This window comes from Rhinatrema bivittatum, chromosome 3 (assembly GCF_901001135.1).
Source record: "Rhinatrema bivittatum chromosome 3, aRhiBiv1.1, whole genome shotgun sequence".
Lineage (NCBI taxonomy): Eukaryota > Metazoa > Chordata > Amphibia > Gymnophiona > Rhinatrematidae > Rhinatrema > Rhinatrema bivittatum.
This window is the reverse complement of record NC_042617.1, coordinates 537,661,808-537,681,461: the sequence shown is the minus strand read 5'-3', so window position 1 is coordinate 537,681,461 and position 19,654 is coordinate 537,661,808. Positions and strand designations below refer to the sequence as shown.

At 42.9% G+C, this 19,654-nt stretch overlaps 1 protein-coding gene across 2 annotated transcripts in view; it reads left to right on the top strand.

The window, feature by feature from the left end:
- Positions 1-826: 826 nt before the first annotated feature.
- The window catches only part of FNDC4 (fibronectin type III domain containing 4), an 85,417-nt gene continuing 66,589 nt past the window's right edge, over positions 827-19,654 (top strand). Inside the window, exons 1-3 of one of the 2 annotated variants that reach the window (XR_003855936.1) lie at positions 827-988; positions 2,348-2,799; positions 3,352-4,709. Coding sequence is in view for 1 of the 2 variants with exons in the window: in XM_029597033.1 (XP_029452893.1) it covers positions 2,658-2,799 (142 nt within the window). In the remaining variant the exon portion in view is untranslated. Of the gene's footprint in view, positions 989-2,347; positions 2,800-3,351; positions 4,710-19,654 lie in introns of those variants that run through there. The other variant, XM_029597033.1, reaches the window with a different exon arrangement.

The following is a 19,654-nucleotide window of genomic DNA, read 5'->3' as shown; positions in this document are numbered from 1 at the left end:
AAAGGTTAGAGAATCACTGTTTACGGGGCAGGGGGGGTTAATTACAGGATATTTACAGGAGAGTATTTACAAGATATTTACAGGATAGTGAATTAAGGGAGGTTGAGGGGGGGTAGGAGTGAGAGAGAAAACCGTGAAAATAAGCCAGAAGTTAATAATAAGAGGGAGAAACATTTATCTTTTCTCCCATTTCCACAAATGGTGTAGTATCAACTCCTGTTAATTCAGAAATTGTTCCATTTTTGGGAAAAGCTTTTTCCCCAGAGCAGACCAAAAAGGGTGGAGAGGGAGTTGCTGGTGCCCCTGGACTGAGTGAAATTGGTGAAGCAGGTGAATCCAGCTTTGGCTCAACAACTGGGTTCACAGCGCTTCCCTCAGGGGGTCTCTCAAAGGCTGGGCTGAAGAAGCTCTCAATTTTTACTTGGGAAGGGTTTGCTGGGGAAGACGTTGCTGCTGCCTCCTTCAGCTTGCCCTTCCTTTTAGTGTGTGACATAATTTATATACCAAACAGAGTCAAATCATAGGAAACTTCTGAGAGCAATCAGTTGCTTCCTAAATTAAATTCTCATTGTTACTGCTATCTGGAGGTTTTTAGGAGGAGAAAGCCAGATATTTAAAACAAAGTACAAGTAACTTAATTTTAAGGTGGAGGAGTCTATAGGGAGGAGAATCTTTTAAAACAAAGCCGCGCGCCCCTTAGACGCATGGGGCTTGGGTGACGCGCGCGACCACGGTAGCTGCGCACCATAAACGGGCCAATTTTATGGGCACTCGATGATGACGTCAGAAGCTGGAAGCTTGCATGTACCGCCGGGGCTAGGTCTTTCCCTACCCCCGGAGCAGGCAAACAATTCAAACGAGCAGTGCAATAAGCAGTCCTGGCCTCCTTCCAATTCAGGGCTCCCTTCTCCTCCACCCCACAGGGTCACCGTAAATGGGCCAATTTTATGGGCCCTCAATGATGACGTCAGAAGGCAGAAGCTTGCAGGTACCATTGGGGCTAGGTCCTTCCTTACCCCCGGAGCAGGCAAACAATTCAAACGAGCAGTGCAATAAGCAGTCCCGGCCTCCTTCCAACTCAGGCTCCCTTCTTCTCCACCTCCAGTACTTAATATTTCAAACACAGATCTTAACTCCCACCACATTAAGGTATTGCAAAAGGGCCTTTCTTTTATACCTTCGGCTTCGGTACAGATGGATGTGTTTCAAGTTCAGGTTGTCTTAGCAAAGTTTTATCTCTTGCTTTGGTTAAAATTGTTTTTCAGAAACATTGCAGAGTTATCTTATGATCTATCTGAACTTGAAACACATCCATCTGTACCGAAGCCGAAGGTATAAAAGAAAGGCCCTTTTGCAATACCTTAATGTGGTGGGAGTTAAGATCTGTGTTTGAAATATTAACTACTGCACGTTCTGCGACTCCCGCTGCCTCGTTGATGGGTCGCTCTCTGGCTTCTTTGCTCCTGGACAAAATCCCTTCTTTTCGTCCCCTGCTGTGTATTTTCTGTTGTCGTCATCCTAAAAATAACTGACATCACTCACACCTCCACTGCCATTACTGGAGACATTAGAAGTATTACGAGCAATTGAACAATGCTATTTTACCTGTATTTCTAAAATTGACACACAAAGATTTTTGAGGCAAGAGATGTTGGTCAGAGCTTATTTGCTAAGAAACAGAATTGTATTCATTTAGCTGCCCGTCTGATGCCTCTTTTATAAACAGAATTATAATTCATTGTTCAGGCATTTGATATTTGACAAAAACTTGAAATGTGGACTTATGTCTACAGCTTTTGAGTTCTTTAAAATTATTCTACATTGTTTTATCATTTTAGGCTTATTTTGGTGTGTACGAGTTGTCCAGGGCTGATATTACTGGTATATGAGCATAATAAGTACGTAGTATAGAGTTCTCAGTGATGGAAGCACTAAAGACTGAATATCAATGGTATACAGCACGTGTTCAGTGCTGGTATTACTGAGAATAGGTATCTAATAGTGTACAGAGTATCCAAACTAAGGAGGGACAGATATTACTGATATATATACAGCGTCAACTGCAAATGTGATTGGGGAATGGAGATGAATGATAAAGAGTGCCTACTGCTAATGCAAACTGATATTACCGGGATATTATTAACCTTTGGAACATAAGCACTTCTGAGAATCTCAGGGAAGTAGTCTACTTAGTTGATAGGTAAATTATTCATCGGGTATCATAGGGCTAAGGGAAGGGAGCATGCCCAGTGTTAATATCAGTAATGGATACTATTAGTGGTATACAAGGGAGCTGTATGCTCTTCTGCCAGTCTAACACTAATCATTTGTTTTAAAACCTATCTAGTAACTCCGCTCACTGCTCAGCCTATGAGATTCGTGAATCACAGCTTTAATCTCCTGGAAGATCAGACTTTTCCAGTGCTCGGAGGCACAATACCCTGGATTATTCTGCAGCTGCAAACCTGCGAGGAGCATCTGAGACTGGCTTGCTACTGAGTACCGAAGCCGGTGGGGGGGATCTTTCCTCTGCAAATGTATGGCTGGGAAATTTTAAGCTGCATCAGAGAAAGAGGCAGCCAAGCAGGACTGGTCTATGGCGCTAAGAAAAAATTGCAATTCATCTTCAGACCCGGCCCGGTTTTATTTTCAAACCAATGAGTGTGTGTTTCTCCAGGGCATTCAAGGGAAACGTGTGGCAAAGGATTTCTGTAACAGAGGAGATGGCCCATTTCCCAGTATATCTAAACTCAGCAGTACTGGTGCTTTTCAGCTGTGATCTCTGCCTGGTGAGAGGAAGTAAGTGCAGCAAATTCTTTCTGACTGATTTGGGGGGGGAGGGGTCAGCACCGGGGGAGGGGGGGGAGATATGGAGCATAGAGAGAGGACATGACAGAGTGGGGAATGGAGAAAGGATGTAGGGTGGGGGATGGGAAGATATGGCAGGTGGTGCAAGGATATAGAGTAGGTGAGAAGAAGATGTAGACAACAGGGCATGTAGGAAACTGGAGATACGGGATGTAAGAGTGTGAACAGAGGGTGTCAAGAGTTTAGCTATATGAAGTGTGAGGTGGAGAAGGACATAGATCTGTATGTGAAATGGGGGAAGATGTTGTAAAAAGCAGATGTGATTTTTATGCACCAGTGTGCGATTAATTATAATGGTGAAAGAGGAGAAGCTGCATGGTGCCAGCTTCTGTACTGTTCCATCAAGCTGCTGGGCACTGTGCAGCAGTGTTTATTTGATACTTAAAGCAAAGGGCTGGCATGGCACGATAAAGTTTTTCAACTCAGATTGTCATGTTGCTTCCAACATCTCTTTAAAAAAAAATGTGTTTATTATCCTCATAGGGAAGAAAACACTCCATGTGCCTCTTCCCATGAAACCCTCTGGGGACATCTGCTGGAAGCCACTGTCTGCTGCTTACCATAAAATCAATTCTAATTTCGTGAAGGTGAAAGACGAACCCAAAAGATCCCAATTAAGAGCATCACTGCTGGCAGCTTCAGGTCTGCAAATGTAAGACGTACTGTGTTAATCAAATGCCAGCAACAATTCGGCATAGCACACTGAGGATAGGAATTCTAGAAAGTCGCCCGAGACCTTTGCTAATTTTTATTTTTTCCTCTTCTTCTATTGGAACTTAAAAATACTAATCAAATGGGCAGTGTACTGCCTGAGGATTCCCATCTGCTGGAACAGTGCAAAAGCAGCTCACCACCTCAATTCCTTTGCAGCTTCTTATAATGTATTATCTAGACGCTGAATGCATGCTGATGAATCTTTTGGTGCCATTATAATAAGTTTTCTCCCTGCGGTGAAGTCAAAAGCCTCCTCACTGCTTGGCAGTTGAGAGACATTAGACTTTGCAGTTATTGACTAGTGGGTTACCATTTAATTACATGCTACAAAATACTGCGGTATTTTGCAATGCCTTCCTGTGACGGAAGCCTCTGCTCAGAGTGGCCTAAGGGGGCGGCAGTGTTAAGCCCCGTGGCAAAAGGAACAAGAAAAAAAGAGAAAAAAAAAAACAAAAAACCAGGAATAGAAGGTTTCTACAGTCAGTACTAGAAAAAAATACAAGAAGGTTTCTGTAGGTTCAATAATCCCAAAGCATAGTAAAACATTCCTTGATCATGTCAATGTTCTATATTATAATTTAGGGGCTTACGTCTGTCCCTTTCCCCTATATGTTCATGCCAGCAAGTAATTCAGAAAGAGTAATGCCTCTCTGAGCATGCTATCCACAATTCCAGGACTCTGCCCTTGCCGTATAGGGCTAAAGGTACTACGCATCTTCCCTAAAGACATTAATTTGTGCCTTATCCAGTCATCATCCTAAGCCATTGTTGATATTCGCAAGAACTGCTCGTAGTCCATTCTTAACCCCTATACCCCTATATTACCTACCGATACATTTACCTCATTATGCCTCCCCCACATGTTTTGTTTTATTTATTTATGTATGTATGTATGTATGTATGTATGTATGTATGTATGTAAAGGCTTTTATATACCGATGAACGTTGGGAACATCTCATCGGTTACCCTATTACATCTTTTATACCTCCATCTAGTGTGCCTTACTTTGCTATCATCCTGATATAGTCCTCCGATTTGTCTGTATCTGAAATGCTTACAATCCTGATTGTGCTGAAACCTGCTTTGAGTTCTTTTGTTGGAAAAGTGAGAAATAAATAAAACGATAATAAAGGTGAATGATAAAATGGAAAGCAAAAAGCATGTAATCCATCTTGCCCAGAATGGATGGGCCAGGGTTGAAGAAAAGGGTTCCAGTGAACATGAAAATAGGTGAGTTTCCTGAGAATTGATGAAAGGCAGGCTCACCTTGGGATCCAGTGAAAAATACATTCAGGGCCTGATTTTCATAAGCATTTACACACTTAAAACTGGGCTTTACATGTGTAAATGCTCTTTACCTGTGCAAGTGGGCTTTGGAAAATTGCTATAATTTATACCATTGAATTGTCAATAGATTTTACCCATGTTAAGTGCACTTAATGTGGGTAATTGATTTTTGAAAATTGATACTATAGTATGTTACATTTCTATGAGTAATTCCTTTGAAAATTCACCTGACAGTCTGAGATCCCATGAAAAAGTCACATTAATTACAGGATCCCATGACACATGCACTCAAAGAATCTTCTCATTATAGAAACCCTTGAAAAACATGCACCCCACAAGAGCCCATTAAAAAAAATCCCCACAGAACACACAATTTTATGAAAGCACACCCTATGCAAGAGCACATGAAAAACAAAGTTAATAAGGGATGTCATTTAAAAGATTTCTTCTCCCCTGAATCCCATCAAAAATACATCCAGCAAAGGATTCCATGAGAACATAGTCCCATGTGAGATCCCATGAAACTGTTGCACTTGTGGGTGGACCCTTGTCCTGGAGCAGTGGAGAACGGCTCCCTGGTAGGGACCAGGAAGCAACTGCCCCCAGGGGGCAGAGCACTGGGGGAGACAGAGGCTAGAATGAGCTTCACCACTGGAAGCCTGAGGTCCCCCTGGGAGGAGCCCAAAGGACCCGGGCCGCTTGGACTTAGGTGGGCCTCGCAGGGTCTCCTGGAAGGATGCAAGTCCGGTGTGCCTACAGACAGAAGGGGAGCGCGGTCAGGTTCGAGACTGGAAGTCAGATGGAACAAGGAGGACCAGAATAGCGTAGGTGATGACAAGACTAGGAACAGAGCCAGAATCTAGAGACGTGGTCAAGCAGGCAGAGGTCAGAGTCCGGGGGTCAGCAAAGCAGAGGTCAGGTTCCGGAGGTCAGACGAGGTCATAGGCAGGCCGAGATCAGAAGGCAGGCAGCAAGCAGATGAGTCTAGGAACAAGCTGAGATCAGAAGGCAGGCAGATCGAGGGGCAGACTGGAGTTAGAAGGCAGGCGGCAGGCAGGCAGGTCGAGGAACAGACTGGAGTCAGAAGGCAGGCAAGTCGAGGAACAGACTGGAGTCAGAAGGCAGGCAGCAGGCAGGCAGGTCAAGGAGCAAGTCGAGGTCAGTACCAGTGAGACAGTCCGGAGGTACTATCTGGGGAGACGGACAGACGAACAAGAACAGAAGGACTCTGGAGTACTAGGATGCAGGAACAAGGCAGGAACAGAAGGATCCTGGAACGAGACTTGGAACAAGACTGGAACAAGGTTCAGACGCAGTGACAATCTAGCAAGACACTAACCCAATTGCCAAGGCAAGGAAGTACAAGCAGGAAGTTCCTTATAACAGGGAATCAATCAGGGCGCGCCGCAGAGCTAGGACCTGCCCCTGGCCCTACAAGAGGCCGGGCGGTCCACGCGCGCGCGTGCATGTAGGGGCGTGGCCAACACAGCTGAGGACGCCGAGCTCCGGCGAGAGGCCTGGTGTGCAGTGGAAGGCCGGCGACAGCCGCCGCGGGACGCCAAGGCCTGGAAGCGCTTGCAGCTGCTGCTAGGGAGGCCGACCCGAGACCTGCCATGGAACCATGGAGGTGAGCAGGCCCGTGCGCAGGCCAGCCGCGGACGGGATGCGTAACAGAAACAAGTATATGTTTTAGTATCATTTGAAAAACATTCACCACGAAATGCCAGGAAAAAACATTTTATCACGCACAATTTTTCAATTTTTTTCTTTTTCCTCTGCAGCTGTACTTTTAAGAGGATCATTCTGTTGGTATCTTAACCAGTGTGTGAGCTAAAGTACAATCAGGGCTTCAGCTGTATGCTGTTTGGAGGTAATTTCCAAGAGCCTTCACAAATTTGGAGAATATCTGACTTCCTGCTTTACTTTCTAAAATATTTTGCTTCCAGCAGGAAAATAGTGACTTGTGCATGCAGATTGACCACCTGATAACTGTCCTCCCTCAATATATTTCTAACAGCATGCACGGCATCCCACAACAGGCTCCACTTTTAGTCACTTTTAGGGAAAATGTTGGCGGGAGGGAGCAGTGTTTTGCGTGCGCACAGATTGCATTTTCAACTCTATGCGCGTTGTTTTCTATGAATAAGAAAAAAAAACCTACATGCACGGAAAGCTGGTGAACACGTCCACAGGCAGCTTTGTCTGTAGCGAGATTCAGAGCAAAAGCATTTCTATACTTTCCTCTTTGAAACTTGATGCAAAGACTGTGGGCGAAAGGTATTTGCAGGCTTTGTCACAATGCAGACAATTTGAAAATTGCCCCCGCACTGCAATACTAAATGTTTGGATGTGCGTCGCACCTTTCATACCCACGGGATTCCTAGGCATGTTATCACTTTAGCATCTCAGGAATGTGGCAGCCCAGATGACAGAAATTCATCAGCAAGGGGTGGGGGGGGATAAAGGGACAAATCCACCAAGGCACCGATAAAGGGACTATGGCACCCGTAGCAGATGTTGGTCATCAGCTCTCATCAATGGGGCAAATGGGCTCCAAGTCAAATGGCTTCATACCAATCTGCATGCAATCACTTCCTGAATGGATAGTTTGGTTGCACATCATTAATGCCTGGACTCTGTGACTTCTTCCGGAGGGGAGATTCCGAAAGAGCTATGTAGAGAAGCTCTACTATTATCAATCTTTCATGCCATCTTACATGGGTTTCATAGTGGCCGGAAATATATTCTGGTAATGCTGGATCTGTCGGCCGCGTTCGACACCTTAGATCATAGAATATTGCTTAGGCAACTAGAGTAGTATAGGGATTAGGGGAACAGAACGGTATTGTGTTGGCTCGACTCTTTTTTTGGCTGGTCAATCTCAACGGGTCTGAATTGGCAGTACAACATCTGCATGGTATTCAGTTAATACTGGAGTTCCTCAGGAATCAGCCCTGTCGGCAACTTTATTTAATATATATTTGTTATCGCTTTGTGAAATGTTGGCAGGGCTGGGCCTGAGTTTTTCCATCTACGCAGATGATATTCAGTTTGGCAGGCCTATAACTCGATAGATTACTGGTGCCATAAAATCATTAAAAAGACATTTGACCATTATTCAGCAGTGGCTCCTTCAGAACAATCTTTTAATGAATGCTGCAAAGGCAGAACTTTGTATTTATGTATATTTATCTATCTATTTATTTATTTATTCATTCCACTTTTCTCCACTTCAAAGTGTTGAGTAGTGTCTCATTATTGGATGACCTACTGTCTTTAAATTTTGATAGTCATAATATTAAATTTACTAGGCAAGTACATAATTATAATTTAGGTGTCATTTTGGAATATAAGTTCTCTTTGAGAGCGCATACAAATAATCTAATAAAAGTTGGATATTAAAAATTGCATATGCTATGTCATCTTAAACTGCTATTGGATATGGTAGCATTTTGTATGGTGTTACAAACAATTTTATTTGCAGGAGTGGACTATTGTAATTCCTTGATGCCGGGATTCCCTGAGAGCATTTTACGTGCACTACAAATGTTACAGAATTCTGTGGTCCATGTTTTGAGTGGGTGTAGTCACTATGAATGTATCACCTCTATTTTAGCAGAGCTTCATTGGTTACCTATAAAATACAGAATACATTTTCAGGTTTTAACATTGCTATTTAATGTTCTGCATGTTGAGGGTTTTTCATCATTAAGGGCTCCGATACAGCTTTATACCCCCTCTTGTGCATTATGATCTGCACAAAGGCGGTTTTGGTGGTAACCGGTATTAACTCAGCCCAACTGAGTTTAGTAAGGGACAGGCTTTTTCAATTGCAGGCCCCAGCCTCTGGAATTCAATGCCTGAATTGTTAAGAACAATGACAAATTTTGTGACCTTTAAGAAATACGACGAGTGAGGTAATCAAATTTGCAGATGATACAAAATTGTTCAGAGTAGTTAAATCACAAGCAGATTGTGATAAATTGCAGGAAGACCTTGTGAGACTGGAAAATTGGGCATCAAAATGGCAGATGAAATTTAATGTGGATAAGTGCAAGGTGATACATATAGGGAAAAATAGCCCATGCTATAGTTACACAATGTTAGGTTCTATATTAGGTGCAACCACCCAAGAAAGAGATCTAGGTGTCATAGTGGATAACACATTGAAATCGTCAGTTCAGTGTGCTGCTGCAGTCAAAAAAGCAAACAGAATGTTGGGAATTATTAGGAAGGGAATGGTGAATAAAACGGAAGATGTCATGATGCCTCTGTATCGCTCCATGGTGAGACCACACCTTGAGTGCTGTGTACAGTTCTGGTCGCCGCATCTCAAAGGAGATGTAGTTGCGATGGAGAGGGTACAGAGAAGGGCGACCAAAATGATGGGGGGGATGGAACAGCTCCCCTTTGAGGAAAGACTAAAGAGGTTAGGACTTTTCAGCTTGGAGAAGAGACAGCTGAGGGGGGATATGATAGAGGTGTTTAAAATCATGAGAGGTCTAGAACGGGTAGATGTTAGGGATGTGCAGAGGGACCACATATGTTCCATTTGGTATTCGTATTCGTCGGGGGCAGATACGTTGCATTCAGCAAGGGGGGCCCCCCGATATGTTCATGTGTTCATTCTTATTCGTTTCCTAGCTAAAATTTAATTAACTACAACCTCCCACCCTCCTGACCCCCCCTCCCCCAAGACTTACCAAAACTCCCTGGTGGTCCAGCTGGGGGTCCGGGAGCCATCTCCTGCACTCACGCCGATAGCTGACCTTCACAGGGGCTACCGGTGCCATTGGTCGGCCCCTGTCACATGGTAGGAGCAATGGACGGCTGGCACCATCTTGTGCTCCTACCATGTGATAGGGGCTGACCAATGGCACTGGTAGCCCCTGTGACATAGTAAGGGCAAAGGCTATCGGCGCCATTTTGATTATTGGCAGCCGATGGCCTGAGTGCAGGAGATCACTCCCGGACCCCCGTTGGACCACCAGGGACCTTTGGCAAGTATGGGGGACCTCCTGACCCCCACAAGACTTGCCAAAAGCAGGATAACTTGTCACTAACAGCTTACTGAGTATGGACACCTATATATAAATACATATTGTCATCTGAAAAGGTAAGATAAGCCACTTCATGTTTCAAAGCAACAAGTGAGCAAGCAAACAGGACTACAAACAAGGATTCTGAATGTGGAGATGGAAGCTAGATTCCACAGGTTAGCTAATTTAACTTGATGAACAGCTGAAGAAAAGGTAGGGACTATAGTAGATCTTTCTTAGTTCTTTCAACAGATACTAGAAATTCCTAATAGCTGAAGGATGGCCAGGAAACAACATATCTCCAGAGCTGTCACCACTGTTACTACTTCTACTACTGTCCAGATGGAAATTCTGATCCATAATGAGGTTCAGTATGACTGATGTCTGCAGGTTGACTTCCTCAGGAAACAGGTGGTGGAACTCAGAGGGGAGGCAGCAAGACTGAGAAGCATGCATGAGAATGAGGACTATATCAATAAAATGCTGAATGAGGTATCAAAGATGGAAAACACAAGCAGAAGGGAAGGTAAAACTGGACCAAAAGATGACAGTTGGACAAAGGTTACTACAACCACTAGAACATACATCCCAATTCCAATTTCTCTTGAGCTGAAGAACCAGTATGCAGACATAGAACTGGAGGAGGAACCAGTTCCCAGTATGAGGAGAAACCAAAATTTGCAAAAACTGAGATCTCAACAACCATTCCATCTAGGAAAAACCTGAAACCTACTGCTCTCCAATGCTACTCATCAATGCTGTCATGAATGATACTACTAGGTACCACAAAGACCATATCAAAAGTGACCTTAGGCTCTGGGATAGAAGGTGTAGCAGGTGGTATGCTCCTTGGTCCTTCTAGTCAAAGTTAAAAACCCAGGCAGGGAAGCTTACATTCTAGAGATGAATGAATGGCTGCATAGATTATGTCAATGAGAGCATTTTGGCTTCTTGATGTGATGATGTTTCAAGGACTGCTGAGCAGAGATCGGGTCCACCTGTCGAAGAAAGGGTGCAGTGTTTTCCAGAACAGACTGACTTTAAAATAGGTAAGTGAAAGTACTCTAGCAAGTGAATCTTTAAACACTTAGAGAAATGGGAAAAAAGGACAACATCTGGGAAGCTAGTAAGGGAAATAAATTCCCAGATCTAGAGGAAGTCATGGAAGAGGCTGGCTTGGATGTAGTGGCTGACTCAGAGACATGGTATACAGAAAAACATGACTGGAAAATAGTTAAAATAGGTTACAATCTATTCAGGAAGGACAGGATAGGAATAAAAGGAGGAGGAGTGGCAGTATATATAAAAATATTAAAGCAACAGGATTGCAGTGCTTACAAGGTAATGCGGAGGCAATGAGGGTTAATCTGGAAAGAGGAAATGGAACATCCATTTATATTGGTGTGATATACAGACTTCCATCGCAGGCAAAAGAAAGGGATAGAGTTTAATGGAGGATATTAAAAGGTGAGGTAGTATTGCAAGGTGATTTCAGTATACCAGATATTAATTAGGATAACCCATCTGTAGTACCATCTAGAATCAGGGAGATCCCAGATTATCTGAAAGTTGAACTATTCCATCAACTGATAATGAAACCCACAAAGGAAGGGGCAATACTGGATCTGGTGCTTAGCAATGGAGAGAGTTTTTCTGATGCCCTTGTGGATGATCATCTGGCAATCACTGGATGGTGTGGTTCAATATTAGAATGCAGACAGTGAAGATGCTTTTAAAGGTGAAGGTCCTAGTCTTCAGGAAAACTAACAGGTGAATTAAAAAAAAACCCTACATACCAAAGCCGGGAGATACATGCATAAGTTGGGCTGGCGCTCGCCAAGTGGATTTTATAAGCCGCCCATGTACGCACGTATCTGCCATAACGCACACAAGTCAAAAGTTTAGAAAAAGGGGCGGCATCTGGGCGAGGTCTGGTCGGGGCATGGGCGAGTTGGGGGAAGACCAAGAGATGTGCGCTTAATAGCGTATAAGTAAAAAACCAAAAATATCTAGGCTAGTCAGCAGGATTTTAAGGGTTGGGGCTAACAGGGGGAAAGGGTGGCTAAATTAGGGGCTAAATTAGGGGCTGTTGCGCTGGAGGTGGACCCTTGGCCTGGTGCAGGATTGGTATGGCCCTCCGGTCAGACCCGGAGAGCGCCTGCCATCAGGAGGCGGAGCACAGGAGGAGACAGAGGCTAGCTGGAGCTTCACCAATAGCAACCCGGGGTTCCCCTCAGGTTGAGCCCTAGGTTACCCAGACTGCCTGGTCTTAGGTGGGCCTCTCAGGATCTCCTGGAGAGGAAGTGTAGAGGAGTGCCCACCACGAACAAGGGTGCGCAGTCGAGATCCACACCAGAATGTCTAGCAGTCACAGGAGGCCAGAACAGGGAGTCCGAATGGATAGCGAGGATCAAGGCCAGAGTAGATCAGAATGGTAGCCGAAGCAGGGGTCAGTACCTGTAGTCAATCTGGAAGTAGTCAGTGTCCAGGCAGAGGTCACTTCCAGGCAGCGGTCAAGAGTAGTTGGTGTTCAGGCAGAGGTCAGGTCCAGGCAGCAATCAAGAATAGTCAGGAGCAAGCAATAGTCAGTACCGTGAGGTCAGTCTGGAGGGTACTACCAAGGATGGAGAGATGAAGGAACAGGAGACTCTGGAACAGGAGACACAGGAGACGCTGGAACAGGACACACTGGAATGGGAGACAGTGGAACAAGAAACACTGGAACAAGAGACACTGGAACAGGAAATGTTGGAAGGCAAACTAGACACACCGGCGTGTACGACTCGATTGCCAAGGCAATGAGCTAGGGCTAGAGCTGCTGTTTAAATACTCTGCTCAAATGATGTCAGACTCGAGCACTGCCCGAGGTTTTCCCACTCTTGGCCCTTTAACTTAAGGAGAGCTCCCCGCGCGCACACTAGGGGGCGGGCCGATGCCGAGGAGGATGCCGAGCCCCAGTGCGAGGACAGCTGCGATGAGGAAGGCCGTGAAGGAACCGGGGACGCCCGTGGACGCCGTGGCCGAGCAGCGCAGGGACTCAGGGATGAGCTGGTAGACGGTCGGACCAGGTGAGCAGGACCAGCCGCGGAGCAGACTCGGCCGGGAAGCACAACAGGGGCATTTGCAAGTCCTATCGGTAAACTGGGCGAACTGGGAACAAACTAGGAAAACTAGCTATGGCATCGGTGTGCGTCCCTTACAAAATTCCCCGACTTTCGCAGTAGATGCAGCATGTGCACGCACATGTGCACATCCATTTAAAATTGTGCACGTGTACACGCGTCCAGGATATTTTCAAACATGCATGTACATACGCACATATGTTATAAAATGGATGAGTCTCTGGACATGAGCATGTGCGCTCACGCAGTTGTTTCAAAGTTACCACCTAATTTTGTTAAAATGGGGATGCACATCAAGGAAGTGTTAGTTAAATGGGAAAATCTAGGGGAAGTGGAAGAGCAGTGGGCAAAAGAAGGTATTGTAAGGGCATTTAACCTTTTTGTTAAGAAAGTAAATAAAGGAAAGAGGCTGCTGTGGCTTTCTAAAGAAGTAGCTGAAAAGGTAAGGAAAAAAGGTTAGTGTTCATAAACTAGAAGTGATCACAGAAGGAAGAAGACAGGGGACAATATCTGGGAAAACTAAGAGAAGCTGGGAAAGTAGTCAGAAGAGCAAAGCTGCAAATGAAAAAATGGAGGGACAAGGCTTTTTTTCTTAGATATATTAGTAACAGGAGGACATTGTGAGACTCGGAGGAGAAAGGGAGAAAAATGTATATGCTGATGATGAAAAACCACAAATACTTCTTTTTGGTTTTCACTGAGGAAAGGCCAGGAGTAGAACCTCAGAAAATGGACACAAATAGGATTGAAATGATTTTCAGAAGACTGTGCTTGTGAGTAGATAAAGCGATGGGGCTGGATGGGATACATTGGAGGATATTAAGAGAACTTAATAGACATTACAGCAGTTCCTCTGGCTGATTTTTTTCAATGTTTCTTTAGAGTCAAAAGTACTTTTGAAGGTCTGGAGACAGGTGGATATGGTTAGTCACAAAATTGGAAGGAGGAGGCTGGGAACTACAGGCCAGTTAATTAATTTACTCACCTCTGTGGTGCGTAATTTAATGGAATCACCACAAAAACAGAGGACAGAGCAGTTTCTGGAATCCAGTGGATTACAAGATCCAAGACAACATGGTTACACCAGGGGTAGGTTTTGTCAGACAAATGTGATCAATTTCTTTGGTTGGCTAATGAGAGTTGGATCAGAGTCTACTTGGATTTCAGTAAGGCCTTCGACATGGTTCCACATAGGCAACTGATAAATAAACTGAGCAGTCTTGATATGAGCCCTAAAGTATCTGACTGGATTAGTAACTGGTTGAGTGGAAGATGACAAAGGCTAGTGGAGGAGCAAGGCATTATTAATTGTGTGCTGCAGAGATCAGTCCTTGGACTGGTTCTTTTCAACGTATTCATAAGCAATATTGCAGAAGGACTATCGGGAAAGGTCACCTTTTTGTGGATAATACCAAAAATCTGCAGCAGGCTAAAAAAGTTAGAGCCATGCTTTTGGATTACAAAAACCCAAGGAAGTGGTACAGCACGGGTGGTGAAATTCTATTAAGTATGACTCAAGAACAGGATCTGGCGTGATCGTATCTGATGATCTTAAGGTGGCCAAATAGGTGGATAATGCAAAAGCAAAAGCAAGAAAGATGCTTGGGTGCGTAGGGAAAGGAATGGTCAGCAGATAAAAGGAAGTGATCGTTCCCCTTTATAAGTCCCTGATGAGATCTCATTTGGAAAATTGCATGCAGTTCTGGAGACCTCACTTTCAAAAGGATATAATCTGGATGGAGTTGGTTCAGAGGATGGCTAATAAAATGGTCAATGGTTTTCATTATAAAGTAAATGGGGACAGATTTAATGATCTAAACATCTAAACCCTAGAGCAGGGGTTCTCAAACCAGTCCTACGGGCCCCCCCAGCCAGTAAACTCGACTGACTGGGGGGCCCATAGGGCAGGTTTGAGCAACCCTGCCCTGGAGGAAAGGCAGGAGAGGAGAGATAATGTAGAGATATTTAAATACGTCCAAGGTTCAACGGAAAGGAGGCTCTGGAACAAGCAGTCACAGGTGAAAGGGGGTAGAATTGGGAGTAATCTAAGGAAATATTTCTTTACAGAAAGGGTGGTATATGTATGGAACAGCCTCCCAGTGGAGATGGTGATGGCAAGGTCAGTATCTGAATTCAAAAAACCATGGGATAGACACAGAGGATCTCTGAGACAGTGGAAGGGATTGAGGAGATGAGTAGTTTGTGTGACTAGCCAGACTAGACAGGCCATATGATCTTTTTCTGCCATTATGTTTCTATGCTTAATATATGTTACTTTTGTTTGTATGGACCGGAAAGCAAGTGAAATTAAAATCCATTTTGCAAGAGCAAATTAAAAAACAAACAAACCCTTAAACCCAAGAAATGTTGTTTTGTGAATGTGGCATAGGGATATGTCACCACCATTTCTCACAGGGTGGTAAAAAGAAAATTATGAGGCATTCCCGCTGTGAGAACACTGACATAACTTGTCTGGCATACATTAGTGTCAGTTATTTGTAGTGCTAGTTGCCTTCCTCTTGTTCATACAATGCCAGAATTTCTCAATACAGTGACAGTGTCTGTCACCATTTCACTGTTTCCTAAAGATGGAGAAGAATACATTTTGGACCAGCTTGCTGCTGGCACACTGTCTTTGTCTGTCAGGACAGGCTAGATTTCTTACTCTTTTTCTCTATGACCTCTTCTTTCTTTTCTATTGCTCGCTCTCTCTCTCTCTCTCTTCCTATTCATCATTTTTACTTTTGCTTTGAGTTTTTTATTCACTTTTTGTCTTTTCTTTGCCTTTTTTCTGCTCTTTTGTCTCTTTCCCAGACTCTTTCAATACTCAGAACTTCCTGACCCAGCATCCTCTTGCCCCTATATATTGTCAAAGACCAGGAAGAACTTATGCAGTAGGCTAGGAGGACAAAATACCATTCTGTTTGTCTTATTTTATTAGAGATCAAGAAATATCAATTGTAGCAATTATACCTATGAGTCGTGATTTCTTTATCTGGGTATTCACCCTGTCCAGATCATTTCTAGATTGTATCAAACCAATCCCCATTGTTCTGAAGTAGTTTAGATCAAGAAAAAAATACCCAAATATTTCTAGAAATTATGCAGTGTGAGATCATTCTATGCTGATAAGAGCAGTCTTACTAGTGTGTCTCTTGAATGTCGTAATAGCTCAGCTTTGGTGCAAAGTTTTTCATTCCAACAGGACATATGAGTCCATGCTGATTAGCACAAAGAGGCTATTATAAAGCATTTCCCCTCTGAAGTGAGTTTTCAGTGTCAACGATGAGCTGTTTTGGTGATAGTGTTTACCATATCTCTAGTCTCTTCTAGTGGTCCCTAAGCCACTCCCATGTGATAAATTTCACAAGATAAGGAAAGAAGTGGTATTTTTATCTTTTAATTCTTAATGCACAGATACATAGAAAGGTTTTCTTAAGCTGGGGAGTTTTTTTTGTTTGGAATAATTTCAACATTACTCTTTCTCCCCCAAAGTCTGTTATGTGACATAACTTATGTCACAGATTTCTATCCTAAGTCCAGCCCTTTGGTACCACGGCAGTTCACTCATGTGCTAGAGGCATTTACAAAGCATAACTTCCTTGCAAAAGCCAAAAACACCCTTTTCCTCAGCACACTGTCAAACTGCTAAAGCCCTTAGTAACTGGTTTCCCAAACTCTCTGGCAAGGATATATTCCCTATCAACTGGTAGCTTTCCAGTTTTCCTGGCCCTGTCCCATCAGGTTGTAGTCCCTTGGCACACTTTCAGGGCCATGCCACCCTGGTAGATTCCTGGGCTGTACATCCCTGGCTGCGGCCAGCAAGCCCTTCTTCCTATCTCTCACTCAGCTTCTTAATTAGCCACACCTGGCTTCCTAGGTCATGCCTCCATGGGATTACATCTCCCAGAATTCTCATCTCCCTTCGTTCCTCTCTGTTCTATGTCCTCCAGTAGCTGGTTGCCAAAATTTCAGGGAAGGCTTGTGCACTCCCTTTCAGTCTCCCAATCAGAAAAAGAAAGCCATACATTAAAATAGGAGGGTCTTTTTCCCCATTACTTTTTCCTTATATTGTTTGGAGAAAGGTGAATAGTGGAGTGCCCCAGGGATCTGTTCTGGAACCACTGCTTTTTAATATATTTATAAATGAACTGGAAATAGGAACAACAAGTGAGTTGATCAAATTTGCCAATGACACAAAATTATTCAAAGTTGTTAAATCACAAGAGGATTGTGAGAAATTGCAAAAGGAAATTGCAAAACTGGGAGACTGAGTATGCAAATGGCAAAAGAAATGTAATGGGGACAAGTGCAAAGTGATGCACTTAGGGAAGAGTAACCCAAATTATAGCTGCACAGTCTAATGTTTCCCATTAGCAGTCTCCACTCAGGAAAATGATCTAGGCGTCATTGTTGGTAATATATTGAAATCTTCTGCTCAGTGTGCAGCAGCAGCCAAGAAAGCAAATAGAATGCTAGGGATTATTAGGAAAGGAATGAGAATAAAACAGAGAATATCATAATGCCTCTGCGTCGCTCCATGGTGCGGACTCATTTTGAGTATTGTGTGCAGTTCTGGACACCACATCTCAAAAACAGATAAAGCAGAATTAGAAAAGGTACAGAAAAGGGCAACCAAAATGATAAAGGTGGTAGAATGATTCCCCTATGAACAAAGGATAAAGAGATTAGATGTCTTCAGCTTGGAAAAGAGATGGCAGAGAGGAAATATGATAGAGGTCTATAAAATAATGAGTGGAATGGAGCAAGTAAACTTTAATCAGTTTACTCTTTCAAAAAGTACAAAGACCAGGGGACACGTATTGATGTTACTAGGTAATACATTTAAAATTAAGAGAAACATATATTTTATTCAATGCATAATTAAGCTCTAGAATTCATTGCCAGAGGATGTGGTTAAAGCTATTAGTGTAGCTGCATTTAAAAAAAAGTCTGGACAAGTTCCTGGAGGAAAAGTCCATTAACCATTATTAAGGCAGAGTTGCAGAAATCCATTGCTTATTGTTGAGATAAAAGCTTGGAATCTATCTACCCCTTGGGATCCTGCCAGGTACTTGTGACCTGTCTTGGCCACTGATGGAAACAGGTTACTGGGCTGGATGCACCTTTGGTCTGACCCAGTATGGCAAGTCTCATGATCTTATGTTCATTATGCTTGAGGGATTTATACTCTGCTAGTAAATTGGAAGTGCATAAGAACATGTAAATGATTTGGAAAGACGTGTGATGAGTGAGGTGATCAAATTTGCAGATGACACAAAATTATTCAGAATAGTTAAATCATAAGCGGATTGTGATAAATTGTAGAAGGGCCTTTCAAGTCTGGAAGATTGGGTGTCCATATGGCAGATGAAATATAATATGGACAAGTGTAAAGCGATGCATATAGGGAAAAATAACCCATGCTGTCGTTACATGGTATTAGGTTCCATTTTAGGAGTTACCACCCAGGAAAAGATCTGGGCATCATAGTTGATATTACATTGACTTCATCAGCTCAGTGTGCTGTGGTGGTCAAAAAAGCAAACAGAATGTTAGGAATTATTAGGAAGGGAATAGCAAATAAAATGGTGGATGTCATAATGAATCTGTATCACTCCATGGTGAGACCACACTATGTGCAAGTGTGGTCGCTGCAACTCAAAAAAGATCTAGTTGCACTGGAGAAAGTTCAGAGAATGACAACCAAAGGGCAAGGAATGGCTCCCCTATGAGGAAAGGCTAAATAGATTAGGGCTGTTCAGCTTGCAGAAGAATGTGAATGTGAAAAGTCAATAAACCAACATTCTACAATAGGAACAGAATGAAAACTAAAATTATTTAACTCAAACTAGTAATTCTATTAATTAATAGGAATCACATCAGCTTAAGAAAAATTTGATTGTATTTCACAGGAGCATTTCAGGACAGTCCACCTGTACAATATGTTAAATTAAATCACACATATTTTGCATTGCACTGTATTGATTTTTCAGTCAGTATATTTTTTAGGAACATTTGACATTACAGCTTTTTGGATTTTCTGCTTTAAATTTAAAACTCCCCAAATTATTATAAGAATTTAGTATTATAAATTAACAATGAGAACAAAATTATCATTAAATTAATTAAATTTATTTGATGATGAGTTTTATATACCGTCATTCGGTAGAGCCATCATAACGGTTTACAAAATGTGCATTTTCTTAGTAGTTGTGTAACAGTATAACAATGTGAACATTTGACAGAAATTAAACAATTCAAGTCCAGAAAGTATTATTAAGTTGTATGAGAAAGGTGTGAAGGTTCTGGATGGAGAGAAGGAGTTAAGAGGTTGATAGATGAGAGTTCAGTTGTGAGTTGGGATGATCAGACGTATGAGGGTCAGTGTAGAATTTGCGAAACATTAGTGTTTTTAGGTCTTTTTTGAAAGTTTTTAGGTTGTGCTGTGTTCTTATATCTTTAAGTAGGGTATTCCATAGTTCAGGGGAGGCAACTGAAAAGGCTCTTTTTAAATACAAGCAAGGTGAAAAAAGTATTTTTTTTAATTAGAGAAAGCATAAATTATATAAAGCCTGCAAGCAAAATCTATTTTTGTAAATATTATCTTTGATCAAAATTAC